We start from the raw sequence: 22985 nt of genomic DNA on the forward strand, positions 1-22985 counted from the left end.
GGAACGCCTTTGCTGGCAGTCGGCTACGGAGGAAAGCGATATTATTAAGTGATTATTTGATATTCTAGTATAACGTATCAGACCATCGCCATCTTCTTCTTCTTTTCAATCAGTAGCATCTGCATATGCGTTACGAGTGAGGCACTTGAACGTCTTCGTGGTGCTGCTGCCAGCGAATGCACCCGAAGGAAGCTCAAAGGTGATCTTCCTCGTATGTGGTATAAGATCTGGCAAGAGCTTCCTTTTTCTGTGGACCTTGATGCTGATGTTGAGTCGTTCCAAACTCTGCGAAGGATCGGCGACCGTGATTTTCCCATCCTTGTGGTTGAACACCAAAGCCGCATTTCCATCAGAAGTAATGGTTATGGGGGTGCACCCCTTGGGCTTGACGGTTACGGTGCCTCCGTTTACGTTCCAAAACACGGCCATTATGACATCGTTGGCCGAATCGTATACAGCGGAGATGTGCTTGTCGTTCTGAGCAATATCGATGGGGAGAGAAGTTATCTTCTTAGCGAAGGCATCCTTGTCCACCCCAGGTAGCACAATATAGGAGATTGGTGCGTTGAGGTCATTGTGCTCCAGGAAGGCGGCGAATAAATCAACGGTGGATGGGGGTTGCGAGGATGTTCCGATAGTCGACCAATTTCCGCTTTTCTCTCCTACGTCAAGGTGCAGTTGGAAGGCGGTCGACTCGGGGAACACGTATCCCACATTTCCATGCCATAGCGAGAGCGCTCCAGGTACATATGACTTGCCAGATGCTTGTACTACGTCGTTGACAATAATCTCTCCCTCATGGCGTCTTTGGTCGAGGACTGTGCGAATGGAGGCATTGGTGGTCGAGGAAATATCAGAAACCATAACGAGCTGGATGTCGTTGTCCAGGAAGAACCAAGTCTTCTGCCACTTGAGTGAAGCGCCAACAGGGTTCGTGTAGCGCATAGTAGCTATACCGACTTGCTCTGTGGTAACACCACCAACGAATGCTTCAACTCCGGTAGCCTTAGTGGTATTGCAGTGCAATGGGGTGACGGCATAGTCGACAGTGGTCCCCGGAATGAGATTCCAATCCCATGAAGCCGCAATATCCTCGTATTCATTCCCCTTTATGTGCGTGTAGACCGTACCGTCGGAAAGATGGAATCCTAGAGGCTAAAGGCGTGAATCAGCCCAACGAGCCCAAGACATCAAACGCAGCAAGGACCCACGTTCTGCGAGTTCACGCACTCCGAGTTGATGGTACGGTTCGAATACATTCTCGTAGTGGTGACGTAGTTCTTGCCGCGATGGACCTAGTCAACGGGGTCAGATTGTAGCCAACGAACAAAGCCCTTGAAATCAATTCACCATGTAATCATTTGCATAGAACATACGATTTCCGTAGAGCTGACCAGCATTGGCGTTGTCCGTCTTTGTAGACAAACTCGAAGCGAACTTCTTTAAAATATCGTTCTTCCACTGCTCGCCGAGTGCTTGAACTTCAGGCAAAGGGATCTTAATGCTACTCGAAGCCCTATTAGATGGTTAATTAGTTAGGAGAATTAGTGTAAGAAACCAGGCGTAGACTTGCTGGGCATCTTTGACGTGGAAGCTGATGAATCTGCCCAAGACGCTCTTGTGTACAAATGAGCGACGTGTCGAGAAATCAAGGAAAAGTACCACTGACAAAGTCCCAATGGTTGATATCGGTGATGGCGTTGCGGTAGATCATCCACGCGCCGCCGTCAAAGAGAGTTGCGAACGTAGCTTGCTGTTCAGAGTTTGCAGCGAATTGTGTGCCCGCAGCTAGCAGCTCAAACCCAAGGAGATCAACCACGCTTGATACAAACGGATGAGTTACTAACCAGATGGAAAGAGAAGAAATCCTACAAGTCCTTGCCGTAGTTACCATTGTAGACCAAGCCAAGATGTTGGGAGAAGCTCCCGTCCGCGCGAATGCCATCGGCCTTGGGTTGATCCTGTATGACGAGCTCCAAGTGTACTAAATACGAAGCGTCAGCACAAGCATAGATACACTCATGAATACGTACCTCGGTTATAAGCATCAGCCAGGAGAGACGAGTCGCTAGTTAAGATGGCCAGATCTATGCCAATCTTGGCGACATCCAGTGTATTTGCCCCAGTAAGGAAGGTGGGCCTGCGCGTGAATGTATTGTAGGAGCGCAGGGAAATGGAGGAGCAGAAAGAAGCTTGGGAGGACGTTAAGCTGTCGTTGAGTAGTAGACACGTTTGGGCCACGAGTTCAGGAATTAGTATGATCTAGAGTAAGGTAATAAGTATGAGGGACCGAGAATGAGTGAAAGAGACGTACGTTGGAGAACCAATTACGGTTCCATAAGCCAGGCTTAAGCGAGTTTAGTCACACGAGCATGAGTTGATGATGATTCACGTACAGTCTCGCACGGACAAGCAGCATTACCACCTTTGTCGATGCATTCTGGAGTGGTGAAGTCATTGGCAAACCACCAGTCCATAGCACGGCTGATCGCAGCATGAACGTCAGAGCTCTTTACGTATTGTTCGGTCCCTTTGAGGCCTCCGTGCCAAGCACCAGCAAGGACGACTTGATTGCAACAAAAGAGTTAGAGATGCAAGGTGTTTACGAAGAACAAGGAGAAACATACGTATGCGCCGCCAATGTTCTTGAATAGGCCAGTTCGCCCTTTGCGCCTCGCAGCCCCTCGTGTAATCAACTTCGGCAGCAGGCCACTGGCCGTCGGCCCCGAGCGTAAGGAGCCTGGATAGTAGTTGAAGATTAGTGAATTGTATATGGTTCCAACATGAAGGTGAACGCACCAACTGCCCAAGGTTGCTACCCGCTCAATGTTGGCACCATCACTTAGACCGTCGATAACGGATTGAATGCGGCGAGTGCTCATTCTAGATATGTCTGACGACGTCCCAGAGTCCACAGGCTGCGCCGGCGCAGAGACATTGGGAACGGAGGTCGGTGCGGCGGTTTCATTTACTGGGACCGATTGCTTGAAAGCTTCCGAAGCTTCAGGGACAGGAGACGTTGTCGCGGCTGGTACCACAGTCGCGTCTCCGAGTGTAGTATTGTCTGCAGAGTGCAGTTGCCGTCCGAGACGCTTGTGTCGCGAAAAGTGGCTCACGCCATGCGAGGCATCAAGGTTGGCAGATGTGAGTGAAAAGATAGCAAAGAATGTGGAGAGGAGTGCAAGATATGTCTTGGTCGACATCCTGCGACTCCGTGTGGAAAGGATTGGCGAAAGTTGGAGTTGTAGGGTGAAGAAGACGAAAGTTGGGGAGAGTTCGGTTCAGCCTTGTGCGCCTTTTATGCTGGTATACATAATCTGGGGCCAAGCAGTGATCGGAACCGCTCATGCTAGTGAGAAACGTCGATCCCTCCGGCAAGCCCAGTATGTCCGTCTTGACACGAAAAACTGGCTTTCTTGGACTTGCTGGGCATAGTAATTTCGTGTTGCAAGTACAGACCTGCCACGCTAAGGTGCACTCGCGATCAACAATTCCATCGACAGAACATTTGAAGCAACGGACTCGGAGGAAAGGTGGTAAGTACATGTTACATAACAGCAGTCCTTGGCAACATCCAAGCCATAGCACGTGCCGCGATCAAACATGGAAATTCTATTGCTAATTCGGGAGCGTTTGAGTAACGCTTTTACCAGCTAGGCCTCCGCTTGGGAGACTGAAGGTGACAGACTTGGTCTTCGCGGTACCCCAGCCAGCAGGCGCGGTACCACTTCCAAGTGTGAGGGTGACAGTGACGGTCGACAACGTCTGCGTTGGATCTGAGAGAGTGATGCTCCATGAATCCATGTGTAGGATTAAATTCGCGTTCCCGTTAGAGGCGATGGTAATGGGCGCGTTTCCGGTGGGAGATGGAATCAAAACAGAAGCCCCGGCAGCTGTCCAGTACACGATCATTGCAGTGCGGTGGTTCACGTCCAGTAGAGCAGAAATAGATCCATCATTTCTCACAGATCGAAGCTGTGTGGCTGCTACCTTCTCCTCGAAAGCGGCCGGTGTAGAAGTTGCTGGGTAAATGGTGTACGAAATTGGAATGCTCAGATCGTCGTGAGTCAGCCAGGCCGCAAAGAGGTCAACGGTTGTGGGCGGAGCCTTCGAGGAGCTGATGCTTGACCAAGAGCCGGTTCTAGGCCCGAGCTGCAAGGAAAGGGAGACACTCGGATTGCTGGCGTTGAATACATAACCAACACCAGCATGCCAGAGGGTTCCGACCCCCGTGTAATTCCCGCTATCTCGATTGACTCCATCCACCAACACATCTCCGGAGCGTCGCTTCTGATCAAGAATAGAAAACACAGGAGCGGTAGTGGTAGAGTTGAGCTTAGCGATCATGACGAACTGTACATCGTCTTCGAGGAAGAACCACGTCTTGCGCCAATTCAGTGTTTTCGTCGTGGGCGTTTCGTACCGCATAGCAGCAACGCCAACAGTGCCGTCAGATGCGCCGCCTACGAGGGGCTGAGTGCCGGTCTTTCTGATCGTTGCGCAGCTCAAAGGTGTCGCGTCGTAGTCAACGGTCGTCCCTGGAATCAAGTTCCAGTCCCATGCCGCGAATATGTCCTCGTATTCGTTTCCTTGCACGTATGTGTAGAGCGTCCCGTCGCTAAGATGGAAGCCGAATGGATTTTGCGAAACGGAGCACTCGGAATTTTGGGTTCGTTCGGAGAACATCTTCAAGGTGGTCACATAACCAGGCCCACGATGTACCTGGCGCTCTACGTGTCAATCGAAGGTGAAGGAGAGACAGAGTTACATAGATAAATACCATGTAGTCATTTGCATAGAACATCCGATTTCCATTCAGCGCGCCAGCATTCACAGTCGAACCGGGCGAATGCAAAGCATTAAACGCAGATGTGATTGTTGGCGAATCCCAAAGTTGACCCAGTACTTGTATTTGCGTGATATTGATCTTCAAACTTGCTGTAGGCCTACACTAACTATTGAGAAGCTGCCCTTCGTTAATTGGGGAGATATAATCTTACTGGTTATCAACCACAGGAAGAGAGATGATACGACCCAAAACACTCTGCGCTCATGGTTCGTGAGTTGTAAGAACTGCAAGAAAATTATGGAATCGTGGGTACTCACGAAGTCCCAATGTAAAACCTTGGTAAGCGTATTCTGGAATATCATCCACTGGTTCCCTTCTATCAGGGTCGAAAACGCGCCCATAGAATCTGCAGACGCGCCGAATTCCGTTCCTCCAGTAGCGATTTCGAGAGCGAGGACATCAACAACACTATACAACCATCGCTTGTTCAGTTACGTTACATTAGTCTCTCATAGAATTGGAACACAACTCACTAATTCTTCCCATAGTTGCCATTATACAACAGACCCGCATGTTGTCCAAAGCTACCATCGGCGCGTATCCCGTCAGCCTTCACTGCATCCTGGATCACCACCTCAGCATTGACCCTGCTGAAAGCTTCGGAGAGCAGAGTGCTATTCCCAGTGAACAGAGCCAGGTCCACTCCGACCCCGGCGATATCTAGTGCGTTCGCCCCAGTGATGCCAGCGCTGAGGTGGTTGATCCCGGTTGAGAAAGTATTGAAGGCTCGTCTTGTGATGCGGATGCAGCTATCCAACTCGTCTGCTGAAAGGCTGTCGCCGAGGAGGGTGCATACTTGGCCAACCCAACCAGGAATCAAGATAACCTAGATTATATCAGTCATGGCTTTTAGTCGAGAACCATAGTGTACGCTGCCGACTTACGTTGGAAAACCAGTTCTGGTTCCAAAACTAGTCGAAATAACGTTTGTTCATTAACGATGCTCTCAACGAATAGTTGGGATCACATACGCCAGGGGTGCCACAGGGGCAAGCGTCTTCACCACCAGAGTCCAAGCATGCGGGGTTGGTGAAATCGTTTGAGAACCAGAAATTCATGGCCCGGGAAATGGCCTCGCGAATTTCAGCGTTCTTCACCCATTGGTCTGCATGCGGAAATCCACCGTGCCAGCCAGCTGAGAATGTGTCTAATGCCGGTAGATAGTGAGGGTTGAGTTATTATGCAAAGAGATCAGGGATTGGGAGGGTACTTACTGATGCGACTCCAGTGGCTTTGTGCTGGCCAACCTGATTCCTGGGCATCGCAGCCCGTGGTGTAGTCAACGTCCGGCCACTTGCCGTCAGGACCGAGCGTTGATATCCTGAAGAGATACCATGTCAGTCTAGAGGAACTCTCTCAGCGATATTACGAAAACGTACCAGGTTGGAATAGAGGCGGCGCCGGTGGAACTTCCAACGATGACGGAGAGCCTACGTTCGAGGACAATGTCGATGTCTGCAGCAGATGTATGTAGCACAGAGGGCAATATAAGCAGCAACGTTGAGAGCACCGGGGCCACAGGAGAGGGCCTCATGTTTGGGATAAGCCGAACGGTGTTTCGCTGTCACCTCCATATTTTTATAGATATCACAGAAGCGTCGCACATGGTCCTTGACATTGTTGATGAGCTCGCAGGTATTTCACCCACGGGTAGTGTCCGTGAACGGAGGGAGAGTCAAACAGCTAGTCCCGCTGTTCACCTGGTGTCAAGCATCGAGTCCGGGGATGGGGAACGAGAAGGCGATAACCCCTTCGAGTTCATTTAGCTGCATATCTTTCGAGACTATCATGGATCACGGCATATATCAGAGCGATGTCGTTCCTGTTCCAGACCTGGATTAGTATGGGCGGAGGAGGAGCTGTCAACCTATACTTACCAATGCTGATAATACTGTGGGATGCAGTCCTGCTAAACCACCGCGAAGAAAAAAGTCACAAGAAAGGGGATCGTCGTCACGGCTAATTCCAATGTTCAAATATTGATATATTGTAAAGTATAGATCTGGGGTCGCGCGAATGTCGCGGGCCCTGAGACACCATTAAGAGAATGTTACAATGTGAGTAGACACAGATGTGTGAGGGTACAATGTATTGATACAAGTCCATGCTGTGCTGGGGTGGAGAAGACATATTGGACACGCCCCTACTTGGAAGGAGATGCCGACACGTTGAGCTTCGCGAGGGAAACAATGAGGGGTACAGCGTAAAAGGCATAAGCCACCCAAACCACTAAGGAGGATCAACGTCAATTCAGTTGAACATCGAACCGATGGGCCGTGATACGCACTTGTGAAAGCATTACCGTTGCTGGCAGCTAGCTTCGGGCCTTGTGCGCCCTGTGCCAGGATACTGTTATTGAAATCCTGGACGGCCTTTCCGAACCACATGCGAACGATCAGGAACGACGTGAGGCCTAAATATGGATGTCAGTCGTGGCATTGGATGAGGGGGTATATAGACTGACCAATCAGGAAACCGAAGAAACCAATCCACGCAGAAAGCCTTTGCACCAAAGGTTTATCCAGAGATGCGGAAACTTTCTCACCCATCTTGTGTCGGAAGGAGATCAAAGTGGACGTGAAGAAGAAGATGATGGAACATGATATCGCCAACGCCATGAATACTGGTGTGGTTGAAGTGGGCGCGGAAAGCAGGAGATTTGGGGCATTGCCAGGGAGCGCAGAAAGATCTAACGGGCGTACGTTGGGAGGGTGAAATAGCCAGAAGTAAATGGACATACCGTATTCAGGCGATATCGTTGGTGATGTACAGCTGATCTGACCACCATTGTTCGGCTTCGAGCAGGAGCCTAAGTCAACAATGAGTTACAACGCAAGACGCGTGTATGATCTTGACATTACCTAGAGGGCCGAGGAATAGACTGGGGCCATCAACGCCGTTGGAAGGTCCTGGCTGAACCAGTGCGGTAGATGGAGAAACAGTCAAAAGTGCGACTTGATCATGCAGCATCAACACGGGTGCAAGGTACGCGAATAAGGTGAGGAGGATTGTCGTCAACATGAGGACAGGGGACAAATAACTAGACATTACAAACATTTAGCGCCATGAAAGTGCCTTAGCTGATAAACTTACAGTGTGATGGCTTTGGATAAACCTTGAATCATCGTGTCCGAGAAACTGAAGTGAAAGGATTGAGGTCGTTACGGTAGAGACTCGGTCGTTGGATATGAATAACCAGAAAGAAATGGCCGCTCGCGGCTTTGAAGCAGAAAGAGAGGAAATGTAGAGAAGATGAGAGACAGAAAGAAAGAGTAGGCTGTGGTCGACATCATTGGGTGGTCCGGTTTATATGTAAAGGTTTGCATTCCAGGGTGCGGAACTGACAATGGCCTTCGTTGTAGAGAACAAAGGGCGACGCTGCTTACGTCAGCCAGACCATTGTTAAAGCCAAAATCCACGTAAAAGCGCTATTGTTGTCACCGTGGCCGGACAAGCGAGGCAACCAGGCGCTGGCATGTGGCGAGTACAAGAATTTTAGTATCGACGCGACGGGGGTGCTGGTCCGCCCTTGTATAGCTAGTGAAGTATCTCGATATTGACCAGTACTATCCCGATGGGGTGCAAAGTTCAAAGGCTGAAATCAAGGCAGAGTTAATTTCCGTGTTGCTGCCCTATTTTCGGAGGAGGGAATCCAACTTTTGTGGTGACTGAGTGTTGCCTACTCCCTGAGGACTGAGGATGAAGGTCGGGACGAGTCACGTTATCTGGACGCTGCGGACTTATGTACCGCTATCTCCGTGTAGTATTCTTAGAGTAATTTGCCGATCTAAATAAACACATTTCAGACCTCATCATGAAGCTCGACGCAACAGATCTACGCTATGTAACATCAGAAGAGTTCAGAGTCCTCACAGCGGTGCGTAAAACTATCCTCGACGATACATAGATCGCTGATGACAACGGAACATAGGTAGAAATGGGCTCTAAAAACCATGAAGTCGTGCCAACCCCCCTCATTGCGCAAATATCAGGCCTGAAGAACGGGGGAGTGAACAAGCTGATCGGATCGCTAGCCAAGAGGAACCTTGTATCAAAGGTGCAGAACTCCAAATGTACGCCTGCTCTATCGTTCTCAGCGATCGAATATTTTGAACGTAACGTTGAGATAGATGATGGATATAGGTTGACATATGGCGGATACGACTACCTGGCTATGCGTGCTATGTCGAAGCGAGACACTCTGGCTTCAGTTGGAAACCAGATTGGTGTTGGGAAGGAATCAGGTACGTCGTTCCGATATCCTATGTATTGCTATACACTGACGATGCGCACTTAGACATATACGTCGTTGCTGATGGCGAGGGGAAAGAGATGGTGCTGAAGATTCATCGGTGTGCAGACCTCCACCCCCAACATATCAACGTTACTCATTCCATGTTCGCTTAGCTTGGGTCGCATATCCTTCAGGACCATAAAAAGTAAACGAGACTACATGGGTAAACGAAAATCAGCGTCATGGATGTACATGTCGCGACTAGCAGCACAAAAAGAATGGGCTTTCATGAAGGTGGGCCTTTGTCGTATCGGTTGCATGAACTATCTTCTAATATCCTTTAGGTCCTTCACGAAAACGGGTTCCCTGTCCCAAAACCAATTGACCAAGCACGACACTGTATATTAATGGAATTCATAGATGCTTATCCTCTGTAGGTCCTCTATCCGATATCTTGACTTCCGCTGACAGGCTACAGCCGCCAAATAGCGGAGGTTGAGTCTCCAGGGAAGCTATACTCCCAGTTAATGGACCTCATTGTGCGATTTGCCCGTTCAGGATTGATCCACGGTGATTTCAACGAGTTTAACATTCTCATTCGCGATACCGGTGAACCAATCGTCATCGATTTCCCCCAGATGGTCAGCACATCGCATGAGAACGCCGAATGGTAAGGATACTTTGCTTTTTTTATCCATCAGTCAAGTCTGATATGCTTGTGAAGGTATTTCAATAGGGATGTGGAGTGTATACGGACTTTTTTCAAACGCCGTTACGGTTACGAGAGCTCCTTGTACCCGAGGTTCAAGTCAATACGATCCTCGGACGAGACTGAAGAGAGTTTCAGACTCGATGTTGTCGTTGCAGCCAGCGGATTTGGGCGCAAAGATATGAAGGTTTTAGAAGAGGTGGGTAAACTGTGTTACCTAACCCGTTTCTTATTTGCTAATTCTGTGTAGTACATGGATGCAGTCAAGGAGGAGGGGAGTAGCAAGGAGGAGGACGACGAGGAGGAGGAAGAGGAAGAGGAAGAAGAGGAAGAAGAGGAAGAGGAAGAAGGGGAAGAGGAAGAGGGGGGAGAGGAAATTGGAGAGGGCGTGCACCCGGACGGTGAGGAGAATGATTCACGGGATGTAGAAGACGACCCAACAAAACCAACAACGGATGGAAAGCTTGAAATCGATGCGTCCACCCCTCCGAACAAGGATGGACCATTACCTGAACCCTTCTCACCTCTTCGTGAACTGTCGCGCTCTCCCCCCCGCTCAAGATCACTTTCACCGACATCGATAGACAAAATGGCTGATGCAACCGCTGCCCTCAATATTCACGGTGTGAAGAGCATCGTCTCTTCCGACCTTTCGAAGACTCGTGCCAGACAACAACGACTGCACCATTCGAAGCGGTCGGTTCGGCAAGCTGGACGACCCCAAGGGAGTAAGGCCAAGCAAGATACAAGGGTAAAACTCGATGCCAAAGGCGGCTGGGACTATTAATATGTAAAGTGTTATATAGATGCGCCTTTGCGTTGCTTTGTACTGCACCTACATGTATTTTATACGCTGAAATGAAATACGGCATTGACTTCGTTCTCGGTCAATGAAGCAGCCGACGTGGTAAGCGCCACATTTGAATTGCGTAAGGACCATTTTCTCACGGTCAATCGTACTCTCCAACCGTCACCATCGCCGCATCCTGCACTCAGCACCTGGCTAAATGGAAAAGGCTGATCTCGAAACCTACCAGGTCCAACTCTCACAAGTAGAAACTGCCCTCGCAGATGATCCAAATAATGCTGAACTGTCTTCTCTTCGCTCAGAACTCAAGGAGCTCATTGAGCTCACTCAAGCCGCCCTAGCCCAAGCAGCAGCAGCCTCTTCCTCACGCAATGAATCCGCTCGTAAATCCAACTCCTCCGCGGCGACGTCGCAGATGTGGGAAGCCGGGAACGAATGTCTGGCGAAGTATTCGACCGATGGGCAGTGGTACCCCGCGAGAATCACATCTGTCGGTGGGTCACCCGACAATCGTGTATACAGCATCGTATTTAAAGGGTACAACACGACGGAACTGGTCAAGGGGTCGGAGATCAAGCACCTTCCTCCTGGCTACGCTGCGACTGCCCCAGCTGCGTCAAATAAGCGCAAGCTGAGCAAAGTAGAGGAAGAGGAGAGGGAGCGAAAGAAGAAGAAGAACGAGAAGAAATTGGAGGTGCGCGCTGCCAAAGCGAAGGAGCAAGTCCAGAAGCAGGCGTCGTGGCAGAAATTCACGAAAAAGTCTGAGAAGAAAGGCGTGCATATAGCTGGTGTTTCTGGAACGAGCATCTTCAAGACCCCAGATAATCCATTAGGACGAGGTGATTTTGTCTATGCCTTTTCATCGTAGTACAGTTACTAACTATTATCTGACAGTTGGTGTCACGGGCAGTGGGAAGGGCATGACCGAGGTATCGCAACGAGGCAAACACAAATTCGTAGCCGGCGCGGATGATAATCCATAATGCAGTGTGGCGCATGGTATGTCCGCGTCCATGATTCGACCTTGTCGTCACTTCAACTTGTTTACAGGACATTTTGCCCGTTCGTCCTTGGCTGTCCTCAAGTGTCTATGTTCCTGTGCAAATTCAAACTATACGTGATTTTTCCCTTTTATATGCTGTGTATTCTAGCCCTCCTGATATGTCCTCCTTCGTGCGTTTATTGCATCGTCAGAATCCCAGACACCTCTCGCAGTACATGCTGCGCGGAGAGCGACGTTTGTCCAAGAACTAAACTTATTATTGAGGTGATGGCTTCGCTATACATTCTGGTTCATGATAAGTATCATGCTGATTGAACTCTTCGATGGGCCGCGCATTTGATTGGCGACCCATGTTGGAACTGTCGTACTGTCTGTCCTAGCCCTTGCCGAATTGTCGGGTGCACGCCAGGCGGTCAATGCAGTCGTCGGAGCCTGTTGGACGTCATCGAGTATATTTCTCTCCGTGCATTCGCCACATCTGACTCTCCTTACGTCTTACTTGAAAATGGAATGCTCTTTTTTTCCAAAAGCCTTGCGACTGTAAGTTATCGACAATTCAGTACATCGGAAGTGACTACTTGTTGCCTGCGCCCTCGCCCCTCGCCTTCTGACCCTTGGCAGCGGCGATGTTGTCAATATGCTACCGAGTAGGAAAGAAGACCCATGTACCCATCAATCGCCTTGGATCACCAACAACGATTAGCTATTGTGATTGATTCAACAGCATTTCGCAACCGCACGTACTTCCTCGTAGATCTGCTGCGTGCGGCGATCTTGCAGATTCCTGGGCCGCAACTTTCAACAAAGTCTATCTTTACTTTCAAGGTTACTTCGAGCAAACTCAACAAAGTTTCGCTCCGTCGATAGACCGGTCCTTGTGACGATGGGGCGCGGACCAAGCATGTGTTGCCTCTGAGTGGGTGCTCCGTAGGTCTGGGTCTGAGGATAGGCATTCCACACCTAACCGGCCTCCGTGTCTTCGTGCCCTAAAATCACATCGCTTACTTTACCAGATGTTCAGATGTAGCAGCAGATTCGAGAGAGCATGCCAGCGCCACACGGACTCACACTCCAAAGCTCAAAGTGAAAGCTATCAAACAGAAATATTCACTTCACACTTCACAATTTCCTCCTCTTCCAAAGTTCCCAGTGGCGCCATTCTCTTCTCTAGCCGCCCTGTCAAGCATGCCAAAACTCAAGTATTCAACTCCTCGCTCGAGATTGCCCAAGACGGCTTAAGGCGGTGGTCTCCGGTGCCGCTGTTTAGTTTGCATTAGTTTGCATTCGTTTACATCTTTGATGATGTCCTCGTTGATTACTTCCCACTTCAGCGCGAAGCAGGCTTCACCTCACCTCCGAACCGACGATCGAGGGCGAAACTGTGGTGCCGGGGAACCGAACAATCAAGAACTCGAACGATCACGACATCCCTGCGCGGAGGTGTCCGTGTCCGTAATGCGCACCCAATGTTGGGTGCTCAATTCGTTGGGGCAGACCCCTCATCGTAATGCGAAAAGAAAAAGAAAAGGGGCGGCATGTGGGTACGTCCGTACTTCGCCCGACCTTCGAATTATTCGCCGTTCATATTTCTTTCTCTGGTTTCTCGTTTCTGATTTATGGTTCTGATTTCAGAGTGCAATTTGTGACCTTCTTTGATCTGCCGGATTGCTGTTAATTATTCGATTATTCGATATCGATATCGGTTATCGTGGTTATTATCCACTACCGTTAGTGTCAGGTGTAGGACCTGGGTAAGGACGTCACGGATGTTCTTTCTTTCTGATGTTCGTTGTTAACTTGCTCGCTTCAGGTCAACTTGCTGACTTTCCTGGACGCTGATACGCTGATGCGCCCGAAGGAGTGGGTGACCGGCGACCTCGCGGTACCACTCATCCCCACTCCAGTGACTTCGCTACGCTACAACCCACGGTGTAGGGGTGTGCCCGACCCCCTTGCGTGGATTTTGATGCACACTCGTACCTGTCGGCAATTTCTGGTCTCAAGTTTCGATTCTGGCTTATCAAAGGGTTTGCTTGATATGTCGCAGACCACGGTATGGTAAGTACATGTGGTGGGTGCGGGTATAGACGTCACGAATGTTCTTACTTTCTGATGATATTCGCTACTCGACTTGAGTAACGTGCTTGCCTTTTCGAGAGTTCATTTACTGAAGCACCAAATGGGAAGGAGTGGACGACTTCGCGGTACCGTGGTCTCCACCTCACGCGTCATGATGTAAGCAAGTACTGTTCTATGCACCGCGCAAATGTGATGGCGTTTCTCATGTTCGTTGCAGGCAATTTCAATTCCGTAGTTTTGAAGTTTGCCTTTCATGCAAATGCAATAGACCACAGAACCTCCGATAGTTGGGGCATTTTGCCAATTGGCCGAGGTTCAGGACGGGGTGGGGCGGGGATTTGCTCGACGCCGACGAGGCCGACTCCCCCATAGTCCTTCTCTTCCATCCCTCCTTCCGCCCATCCTTCTCTTTCCTTCCCCTTTTACCCCCTGATCGCCCCTCACCCACGAAAATGCACACAAAATGAGCAGATATCTCGCACGACTGCGTCGGGTTCGAAGCACCACCGCGCAAGTGCGGGAAGGCACGAACGTCCACGAACGTCCTGAAGGAGCCTGAAGGGCTGAAGGGCTGAGGGAAGGAGAGAAGGGAGGAAGGACGGAAGGTGAAGGCAAACGTCAAATGTCAATGTCAGACGCCAAACGCCAGCGGCCAAACCTTATGAACCTTACACCTTATTGAGTAGGGGAGAAAAGCGGAAAAGCCCAGCGAGAGCCCCAGGGAATCCAAAAGGGAGGATACTTGCTGTATCGGTGCGTCGTCCAACCCCAGGGTCCTTGGCGCATTTTTGGGATGTCAGGTCCTTTCGGGATCAGGCCGTTTTGGGAATGACGGCCGATATTCGAACGAACGACAGATTATCAGGCCATTGCACGGTCTGTAAGGGTCTGTAGTCACGGTCGGTACAGGGTGGTGTGTAGGTAAGTGGTAGGTAAGAGGAGACCGGATGCTCTTACTTCCCGGTTGCCCCCTCCTCGCTCCACAAAAACCTTATCACATTATTGAAATATTTTAACGTAGGCTTTTACGATTACGATTACTCGGTGGCAAAATGCGAGAACGGCTTGGAGTGGGGGAAGAGAGGGAAGGCGGACGGCTTTACGTCGCTACACCCGACGCCGCTACACCCGACCCAAAGTTCCCTCCTTCTCTGCACCTGGGGGAGCACGCCCGACTGCGCCGACTTCTTTGCTCCCTGAGGTCTGAGAGTGGGTACGTCGTCCGAGCGGCGCCGACGACGATTAACACGAAGAAAGGGAAGAAGAAAAGGCAGAAGAAAAGGAAGCCGTCGACAGGACGGGTGAGATTGCAATGCCCACAGCTGGATCTCTCCCCGAGTCGACGCTGAACATCCGAATCTCTGATTAATTGCTCCGCCCACCTTGGCCACCCAGCACCCCTTTCGGGATACCCGCGAAGCCTATCTCGATAGCCCGACGGCACTTCGCGCAGGAGGGGGAAACGGGTATCTGAAAGGGTGCGAGAAGCGGCGGCGCAGAAGAGAAAATCTGGGTGACGGGCGACTGAATTGGGATGCCACCGCGTCAGGCAAGCTATACCATGCCCTATCCCGTTTGCCGGTCTCCGTACTCCTCATTGGCAGTGTGAAGAAGGGTTGGGTACTGGTACTGAGTACTGGGGGCCTGACGCGGACGTCCGGGTGCCGAGTACGTATGCATGTCTACGGGCTATGCACTCATTGGCTCCTTGGGTGCTGAGAGACGTAATTTGTCTGTTTGTTTAGGCGTACGGCGGGCGGGCAAGTGGGTGGCGCGAGAGGGTATGTGAAATTGTGAGTGGGTGAATGCGTGAAATGGTGAGGAGGACGAGACAGTGACCTTTACGACTGGGCGGACCACACCAACTGTATTCCACTGGCCCAGGGCGAGACACGACACGATTATTCTGCGCAATTCTCTTTTTTCACCAATAATCCACCCATTCACAAACAATTATATTTCTTAGTGAAGGGACAGGCAAAGGCAAAGGGGCCGCACCACACCGCACACCGCACACCGCACACCGCACACCGCATACCACACACCGCACACCGCACACCGCATACCGCATACGTGCCCAGCGCAGAAGATCCAAAAATTGAAAACGGCGCAGGATCAGAAGCGGAGAAGTCCTGTCAACGGACGCGAAGGACGACGACGACGAAGAAGAGCGAGAAGGAGGTGCGAGAAGGAGCGCAAATAATATCGAGTAATATCGCTACTGCGAAGCCGACGATCCCTTCTGGGGCCCCTGATGACGCCGTCTTCCCGCTTCCTACAGCACTCTCGCACTTGACACATTATTTTATGACGTCTAAAGGAACGTGAATACGCGTGCGTGCGTGTGAGGTAAAGTGATGAGTAGGCTGCGAATGGGCGGGGACTCGGGAGTACGTCGGAGAGGGCCACGAATGAAGATTCAATATTCAATATTCAATATTCAATATTCAGCGGCGTAGCGGTAACGATGGAGTATCAGACGAAGAAGTCGCCGGAGCCTTCAAGCTTCAAGCTTCAGCCTTGTGCATGGTTACCATCTCGCCAGCCGCATCCCGCATCTTCACATCTTCACATCTCTTCCCAGTCCGAGTCCAATCGGCAATCGGGATTCAATATCAATATACAGGAGTCAGGAGGCTCCTGATTAGAGAGGAGGGGAAAGGAAGGGTTGAGTTCAACTGCGCACCTGCTCAGAATGTCTTGCTCAGAGGTTTGTTTGACATTTGAAGGGGAGGGGCAAAGAGTTTTTTCATCCATTGGTAGACTGGTGCATTATACGTGTGTCTAGGTAGTATGTGTGTATGATTATACAAGGATACAAGGATACAAGGATACAAGGATACAAGGATAAATGGATAGTGGATAATGGATGGCACTAACAAAGCCCGAGCGCTCAGGCGGCAAAACAACAAAGCAATGAAGCAGTAAAACAGAGGAAAGCTCGACAGCAGCAGCTTCAGGATAGCAAATTCACAGCAAGTGATAGGAATGGCAATCTAGCAATAAAACAACGAGAGCATTGAGAGCGATAGCCGATTCAAAGCAATGAGGGGTACAGAAACGAACGCAAGGAGAACCAAAACCAAAACCAGCAGCAAACGCGAAGAGAACGAAAGATGACGAGTGGTGGGTAGCGCGTGTATGTGGATGGCAAGACCATGACCAAGACCACTCTGAAACCGAAACTGAAACCGAAAAGCATCCGGACTCTAGAAGCTCTAGAACGCCTGCAACGGCACCGACTGCACACTCCCGTAGTGATACTGCCCATGCCCATGCCCGTGCGTATTCGTAATATGCATACTCGATCCAGGGTGGCCGAATTGTCCTGGATACACCTGGTGTGCTTGATGTGGATGTGGGGGTGCGTACGCGTCCGGGGCGTCGGTCCACGAAGGGGATACGGGCGGCGGGTACACCGAGGCGGAAGCGGTGTCGGTGTCGGGGAAGGTGTACAGCTCTTGCCCTTCCCCGTGTTGTTCTTGCCCGTGTTGTTGTTGTTGTTGTTGTTGTTGTTGTTGTTGTTGTTGTTGTTGTGAGGCGTACGACTGGGTCTCGGGCTGCGAGAACGTCGTCGATATATACGGGGGGTACGGCGCATACGACGAGTAAGACGGCGGCGGCGGCGGGTGCGGCGCGTACGCCTGCTCTTGGTGGTGCTGCTGCTGGGGGAGGCGGTACGGGTGGAAGCGCGGGTGCGGAGCGCGGATCGCGTGGACGCGCTGCTCCTCCTCTCTCTGCTGCTCACTCTCTGGTTGTAGATGCTTCCACTCCCCCTCCTGCTGCACGTGCTCTTCCTGCCGCATTGGATGTAACTGCTGCTGCTGCTGCTGCTGCACATCCACATACGCCACCCCATGCATCTCATACCGGCTCCGCTGCTCCGGCGCCGGCTGCGGGTCGAGGTACACCGCGGGGTAGGCGAGCATGAGGTGCTGCTCGTGGCGGTACGCGTCGGCGTCGTCGTACGCGGGTGGCTGCACGTCAACGTGGTGGTGAGCGGGGTGAGCATGGTTAGCGGACGAAGATGAGGGAGGTGATGGGTAATAAGGCTGAGAGAGCATCGAGAATTCTGCGGTGGTGTCTATGGGTGAGTTGTGTTGGGTGGTAGTAGTGGTAGAGTATGCGGGAGACGGGGCGGAGACATGTGTAGAGTGCGTAGAGTGGACGGGCGACACGGGGGAGAGCGCGTCTGCGAGGGACGACGGGGACGTGGGCGCCGAGTATATGGGTGAGGGCGCCGCGTATGCCGACGCGCCGGAGGAGGAACAAGTGTCCGTTGGAGAGGACGGTGATGTCGTCGAAGATGCGGATGATGGAAAGGGTTGGGAGGAATAGTAGAACGAGAGCGACGAGGGCTCGGGCAACGGGAGGGTGGGGAGCGCGATGGGCGCGCCTGACCCATTTCCGCTCGAGTTTGCATTTGCGGAAGAGTAGAAATGCGACGCGGGTGTGGATGCCTGGCTGTATGACGGGACTGGTTCTGAGATGGTTTGGTTTGGTTGGTTTAGGTGTGCGGAGAGGTCTGGGTAGGTGTATGGGACGCGTGGGCGGGGTGGCGGGGAGGGCACGAGAAGTGGCGGAGCTTTGGGCGGCAAACCGAGCGATTCGCGGAGTTTCGCATTCTAATCGACGCAATTCAAGTCAGCGGCTACCCACACACGCCACAACACACTACTCACCGCACGCTCGAGCTCCAGCAACTTCAAGTTTGTCTGTGAGATATCGTGCTGGAGGCTGGAGACCATGCTCTTTGCGACCTTGCTGTGGAGGCCGATGTATGGGGCGAGCTGGTCGTCGCGGACGGGGTAGCAGGCGAGGGCCTTGAGCTGAGCATGGAGGCGGTCGATGTGTGCCTCGAGGGAGGCGACGTATATGGGGCGGCGGTCCTGTGCGCCGACGGTGGAGAGCTGGAGCGGGGAGAAGACGGATTTCTCGAGGGCGTGGTTCCAGATGCGGCGGCGCTTTGCGTCTTTTTTTGCGTAGATGCGCGCGTACGGGTGCGGCACACTCACAGCGGAGGAGGAGGAGAGAGCCATAAGCATGACTAATGAGATGGCCAGCGATTATATAGCGACATGTGCAGATACACCGATGGGCGATGGATCTGCGAATCTGCAGATGGGGCGACTCCCACGATGCGAGCGCTGCGTATATATGCCGATCTGCTCTCGCTGGCCCACTTGCACGCCTGCCTAGTATGGACGCCCCTAACTCCAGCACCTCGCACGTCATCCATCCGTCGCTGCCCACCACCCGCTCGCCGTCGCCCGACTCCTTCCCCACGCCCTCCCAGCTCCTCAGCGACATCGCAAACGCCGCGCCGGCTCCGCTCCCTGCCCATCGTCCTCCCCCGCAGAACCAACGTGGCCAACAAGGCGCCCGAAAACAGAGGAACAGGCTCGCCAGTCTCGGCTTCCAGCCCACAGATCCGTACGTCTCTCCCGCCCCCTCCCCCCAACAAATCTCTAACGCGCGTATATACCCACAGCGAATCGATCTCCTCGCACGACAGGAAGCGGTACTACCTCGAGTGCATCGAGTCCTACTCGCTCTACCTCCAGGACCGCGTCCGCGCAGCAGGCTTCACCCCCGTCCCCATCCAGCGCGTCATCCCCCCGTCTCTCCACTCCCCCACAGCCTCGGCAAATCCCTCTTTGGATCTGCTTATGGCGAGCGGGGCTGGCGGTGTCGGCCCCGGTCGCACCGACCGTGGTGCTGCCCATCGCGCGCTGTGCCAGGACGCGGGGAAGGGGCTGTCGATTGAAAGTATACGCGTCAGTATCTCCTCCCTCCCACATTCAGTATAGCCCGATAATGTTGTGATGTAGACTCTGCTCGTGCACATGGAATCCACAGCGCGCAAGCTGAACGAGCAGACGCTCGTCGAGGAACAGCAGGTACTTCCTCTCCCTTTTCTCTACGTTATAAAATTGCTAACGCGGACGCTTGTTGTAGTTTGCAAAATTACGCGCGCAGTACGAGGCTCTGCACGCCAACGATCACTCCTCCGCCAATACTCTCAGCAACACCCCCCTCCCCAACGACGCCGACAGCCCCTACCAGAGCAGCATCAGCGGTGGGAACGGTAGCGAGCTTTCGGAGACCAGCGCAAGTGCGGGCTCGAGTCCGAACGGCGAGATGTCTTCGTGATTGTTTGGTGGTTTCTTGTAATTTCCGTGGCATATCTTACTTGATACCGGTACATGATAAATTGATACACCAAAATTCCATCTCGTTTCGTTTCCTCACCTACCTGTCTTCACCTCGCTCGCGTCGCAAAGATGAGAATAGCATCTCAGGCTGCATCTACCCGTAGTTAGCCCAGGAACCGCCGAATACACCGTCGCAAGTTCTGGTATCCTCCACAATTCCATCTATCAATACGAACAGCGCGGTGCATCATGTGCTTCTCACAACTTCGGTTCTTACAAGTAAACAGCCCCTCTATCGCCTTATATGGGCGATTTCCCAAGTTACCGCTCATAATCGTTTTTCCAGTACCAAGTTGCCTCTGCTAAATATTTTCCCCGTCTTTCCCGTCCCCTCCAAAGTCCACCCGTTAAACGTGGTCCGATACCCGGAGATGATAAAGGCGTGGATGGCGTGGATGTGGGATGTGGGATGCGGGGATGTGGGGATGCGGGGATGACTCCTGGGGTACTTACGTGGAGAGTCCGTCCGGCGCACTGATATGCTATGCTAGACCCGGGATTCAAGAAATAGCAAGAACCCAGGCAGCCAGGCCCCTGAGTACCTGAGCGCTCCTATCCGACTTGATCCGTTTTGCTTTCTGTTTCTGTTTCCGCTTTCGATTTAGTTTTCGGTTTCGGTTCACAGTTGTATGTAGTTCTATAGACTTTCTACTTTCGCAAACAAACACACACACACCTCCCTCTCCCTCTCCCCTGTCCCTCTTCCTCTTCCTCCCGTCTCGAGTTCCGTACTATCTACCAGTGGGTCGAACTTTTCAGAAACCGCGGCCGTTCCACACTTCCATCAATCGAAAATCCATACAGCACCGTGGCACGGCGCATGCGACCCGTGATACTTACGGCACGAGAGCGTTCTCGCGTTCGCCGTTCTTGCAAGTAAAGGCCACAGCATCGCCTTATTAGGGGGATTTCCCATTCTTTCCCACATAACACATAACAGGCACCTTCTACCTCTTCCTCTTCTACCTCCTCCCTCTTATCACCCACCCTCACTATTAATATGCACCCTCGCACTTGTCACCCCAATCACCTAGCTATGTACACGCATCTCCCAATCTCCCATCTCCCATCTACCCCCGTCTGCGCACTCTGGAAAGCAGCAGAACTCGCCGCGGATCTATGAGTGCTTATTAGTACCCCGTTCTATTCCATTCCACACAGCATGACAGAAGCAGGCAAGGAGGTGTGGGATGGATCAAAAGTCTATCCATCGCCTTATTGGGGGATTGTCCTTGCGCGGGTGGCACCCTGCTGTAACGTTACCTTGCTGCTTCAGTCTTTCCTTACTCGTCCTCGCGTGCACGCTGTAAGGCCACCCGGGCGCGGTGAGCAGGTCAACACCCCAGGCGGGTGGAATTTACGGTTAACAAGGTTAACTTTGACATTAACCCGAACCAGTCCGACGGTGCTTCATCCCGTCCAGGTATTCGGCCCCGTGTCCACACCTTGAACGTTATAGAATGTTAAACGCTCAGCGACGCTCGACAAATGAGGTGTCTCCGCCGTACGGGCGGCGGGAGATCGTCGGTTGACGTCGAGGGTTCGTTTCACATGCACAGTTACTTATTTACACTTACTTTCACTCTGACTTAATTCACAGGTATATGTCAGCGTAAGGTTCAACGGCGTGGAGCTCCTCAAGCTTGTCGAAGGCTTCGTCGACATCGCCATTTCATAATTTGGACTGGGACGGCGGAGATCGTCGGTGAAGCTTTGAAGGTTCGCTTTTACCTGCACACGACCTTCCACTCGCTTAATTACGTTTACGCTCATACTCACCCTTTAGAGCATACGCTCCAGTCTCTCCCTTCACGACATCCCAATTGACCCGCGTGTCTGACATACTGTATAACAGAGGTGGAGCTCCACAAACTTACAAACCCGCCGACGGCTTCATCTCCGTCTCACTATCAGATACTAGGCAGATCGTCAAGCTTGCGGCCGAATATCGTTGGCTTTACTCCACTTTCACGCGTTACTTGCGCTCTCACTCTCATTCATTGGACGCGCAGGCGTCACGGTATGGAGGGCAAGGTGTCAGGTGGAACGGGACGGAGATGAGATGAGATGATTACGGGGTTGGTCGGTTAATTAGCCGTGGACGCGGACACGGAGATAGAGTCATACCACATGCCCCGGTCGGATGAGAGGATGGTATGAGAGGATAGAGTGAGAGGATGCAAGCGTCGCGGCACGTACCACACGAACACGCACATACACACATGGCGTCTACATGCCAGGACTTTCCTCTCAGAGTCTCACTTGTACAGGCGAATTGAATTTACATTTTACACTAGGAACGATACAAATTTGTGCACAGTTGCATCAGCGTAGACGGTGACCAGATCCGAGGGACGCCGCATGTCTCATGTCTCATAAATCAGAAATCAGAAATCAGAGGGACAGAGGTCCTCCCGCGACTCTCGCCGAGATGCGCAGTAACCACATTGTAAGCAATGACCATAATGTAAACATACAAAGAGCCAGAGGGATCCGCACCACCATCCACCACCATCCACATGGCTACATCCAAATCGCCGGAGTCCGCGTCCTCCTACTCCCATGAACCTTTCCTAAGAACGTGCAATTTAAACGAGATTATGAGAATATGAGAGTATGAGAACCGATGGATAGATCGCGACGTTGCTCGGAGACTGCTGGAAACGAGCCGCGAACCGCAGATGGCTGAGTCCTTGCGATCGTATGTGCTCCAAGGCCGGAGATTATCATCGTAATTGTGGGAGTGGGAGTCGCTGGGAAGGGAATGGTATGGTATGGGAAGGCGATTGATTCTATGGTACATTGGTACGGATCCGTCTGCGTCGTCATTGTCACAGGGAATCACAGCACGAGGAAAGATGCTTGCTTTCCGCGAGCAGTTAGTGGGAGAACAGACGAATGGCCGTGTATGATAAAGATAGAACAACAAGAACACGGATAAGAAGAACCTGGATGACGGCAAAAACAGAAAAAGCATGGTACGGTAATTGCATATCCCTTTCCACGCAGATGACGAAGATAGTGATGTTGATGCTGATAGTGAGGGATCATCAAGTGGTGCATTCAGTATTGATGGGTGTTAATCACC

General features: G+C 51.8%; 8 protein-coding genes across 8 annotated transcripts; 4 read left to right on the top strand and 4 right to left on the bottom strand.

Annotated features, from left to right (window-relative positions):
• Positions 1-105: 105 nt before the first annotated feature.
• PC9H_003687 (uncharacterized protein) lies at positions 106-3203 on the bottom strand (the record flags this gene model as incomplete). The annotated part of the gene is made up of 11 exons (XM_036773280.1): positions 106-1155; positions 1212-1295; positions 1351-1516; positions 1559-1617; positions 1670-1820; positions 1873-1984; positions 2034-2262; positions 2315-2347; positions 2397-2566; positions 2628-2740; positions 2800-3203. 11 exons carry the CDS (start codon positions 3201-3203, stop codon positions 106-108), a joined length of 2571 nt encoding a protein of 856 aa, XP_036634753.1.
• Positions 3204-3618: 415 nt separating this feature from the next.
• PC9H_003688 (uncharacterized protein) lies at positions 3619-6383 on the bottom strand (the record flags this gene model as incomplete). Its single annotated transcript, XM_036773281.1, has 9 exons — positions 3619-4722; positions 4781-4946; positions 5001-5044; positions 5107-5257; positions 5323-5675; positions 5734-5760; positions 5821-5996; positions 6064-6170; positions 6229-6383. The coding sequence occupies 9 exons, from the start codon at positions 6381-6383 to the stop codon at positions 3619-3621; spliced, it is 2283 nt and encodes a 760-aa protein (XP_036634754.1).
• Positions 6384-6992: 609 nt separating this feature from the next.
• On the bottom strand, positions 6993-7974 carry PC9H_003689 (uncharacterized protein; the record flags this gene model as incomplete). Its single annotated transcript, XM_036773282.1, has 6 exons — positions 6993-7078; positions 7137-7262; positions 7314-7538; positions 7590-7658; positions 7711-7889; positions 7943-7974. The coding sequence occupies 6 exons, from the start codon at positions 7972-7974 to the stop codon at positions 6993-6995; spliced, it is 717 nt and encodes a 238-aa protein (XP_036634755.1).
• A 689-nt stretch (positions 7975-8663) lies between these two features.
• Positions 8664-10579, top strand: PC9H_003690 (uncharacterized protein; the record flags this gene model as incomplete). Its single annotated transcript, XM_036773283.1, has 9 exons — positions 8664-8726; positions 8781-8922; positions 8980-9093; positions 9147-9201; positions 9257-9377; positions 9428-9516; positions 9562-9753; positions 9808-9991; positions 10043-10579. The coding sequence occupies 9 exons, from the start codon at positions 8664-8666 to the stop codon at positions 10577-10579; spliced, it is 1497 nt and encodes a 498-aa protein (XP_036634756.1).
• Positions 10580-10799: 220 nt separating this feature from the next.
• On the top strand, positions 10800-11583 carry PC9H_003691 (uncharacterized protein; the record flags this gene model as incomplete). Its single annotated transcript, XM_036773284.1, has 2 exons — positions 10800-11439; positions 11495-11583. The coding sequence occupies 2 exons, from the start codon at positions 10800-10802 to the stop codon at positions 11581-11583; spliced, it is 729 nt and encodes a 242-aa protein (XP_036634757.1).
• Positions 11584-14734: 3151 nt separating this feature from the next.
• PC9H_003692 (uncharacterized protein) lies at positions 14735-15051 on the top strand (the record flags this gene model as incomplete). The annotated part of the gene is made up of 2 exons (XM_036773285.1): positions 14735-14895; positions 14940-15051. 2 exons carry the CDS (start codon positions 14735-14737, stop codon positions 15049-15051), a joined length of 273 nt encoding a protein of 90 aa, XP_036634758.1.
• A 1849-nt stretch (positions 15052-16900) lies between these two features.
• On the bottom strand, positions 16901-18727 carry PC9H_003693 (uncharacterized protein; the record flags this gene model as incomplete). Its single annotated transcript, XM_036773286.1, has 2 exons — positions 16901-18307; positions 18365-18727. 2 exons carry the CDS (start codon positions 18725-18727, stop codon positions 16901-16903), a joined length of 1770 nt encoding a protein of 589 aa, XP_036634759.1.
• A 155-nt stretch (positions 18728-18882) lies between these two features.
• PC9H_003694 (uncharacterized protein) lies at positions 18883-19835 on the top strand (the record flags this gene model as incomplete). Its single annotated transcript, XM_036773287.1, has 4 exons — positions 18883-19115; positions 19174-19459; positions 19514-19582; positions 19641-19835. 4 exons carry the CDS (start codon positions 18883-18885, stop codon positions 19833-19835), a joined length of 783 nt encoding a protein of 260 aa, XP_036634760.1.
• Between the last annotated feature and the right edge of the window lie 3150 nt (positions 19836-22985).

Source organism: Pleurotus ostreatus (assembly GCF_014466165.1).
Source record: "Pleurotus ostreatus strain PC9 chromosome Unknown scaffold_2, whole genome shotgun sequence".
NCBI classification, from domain to species: Eukaryota; Fungi; Basidiomycota; class Agaricomycetes; order Agaricales; family Pleurotaceae; genus Pleurotus; species Pleurotus ostreatus.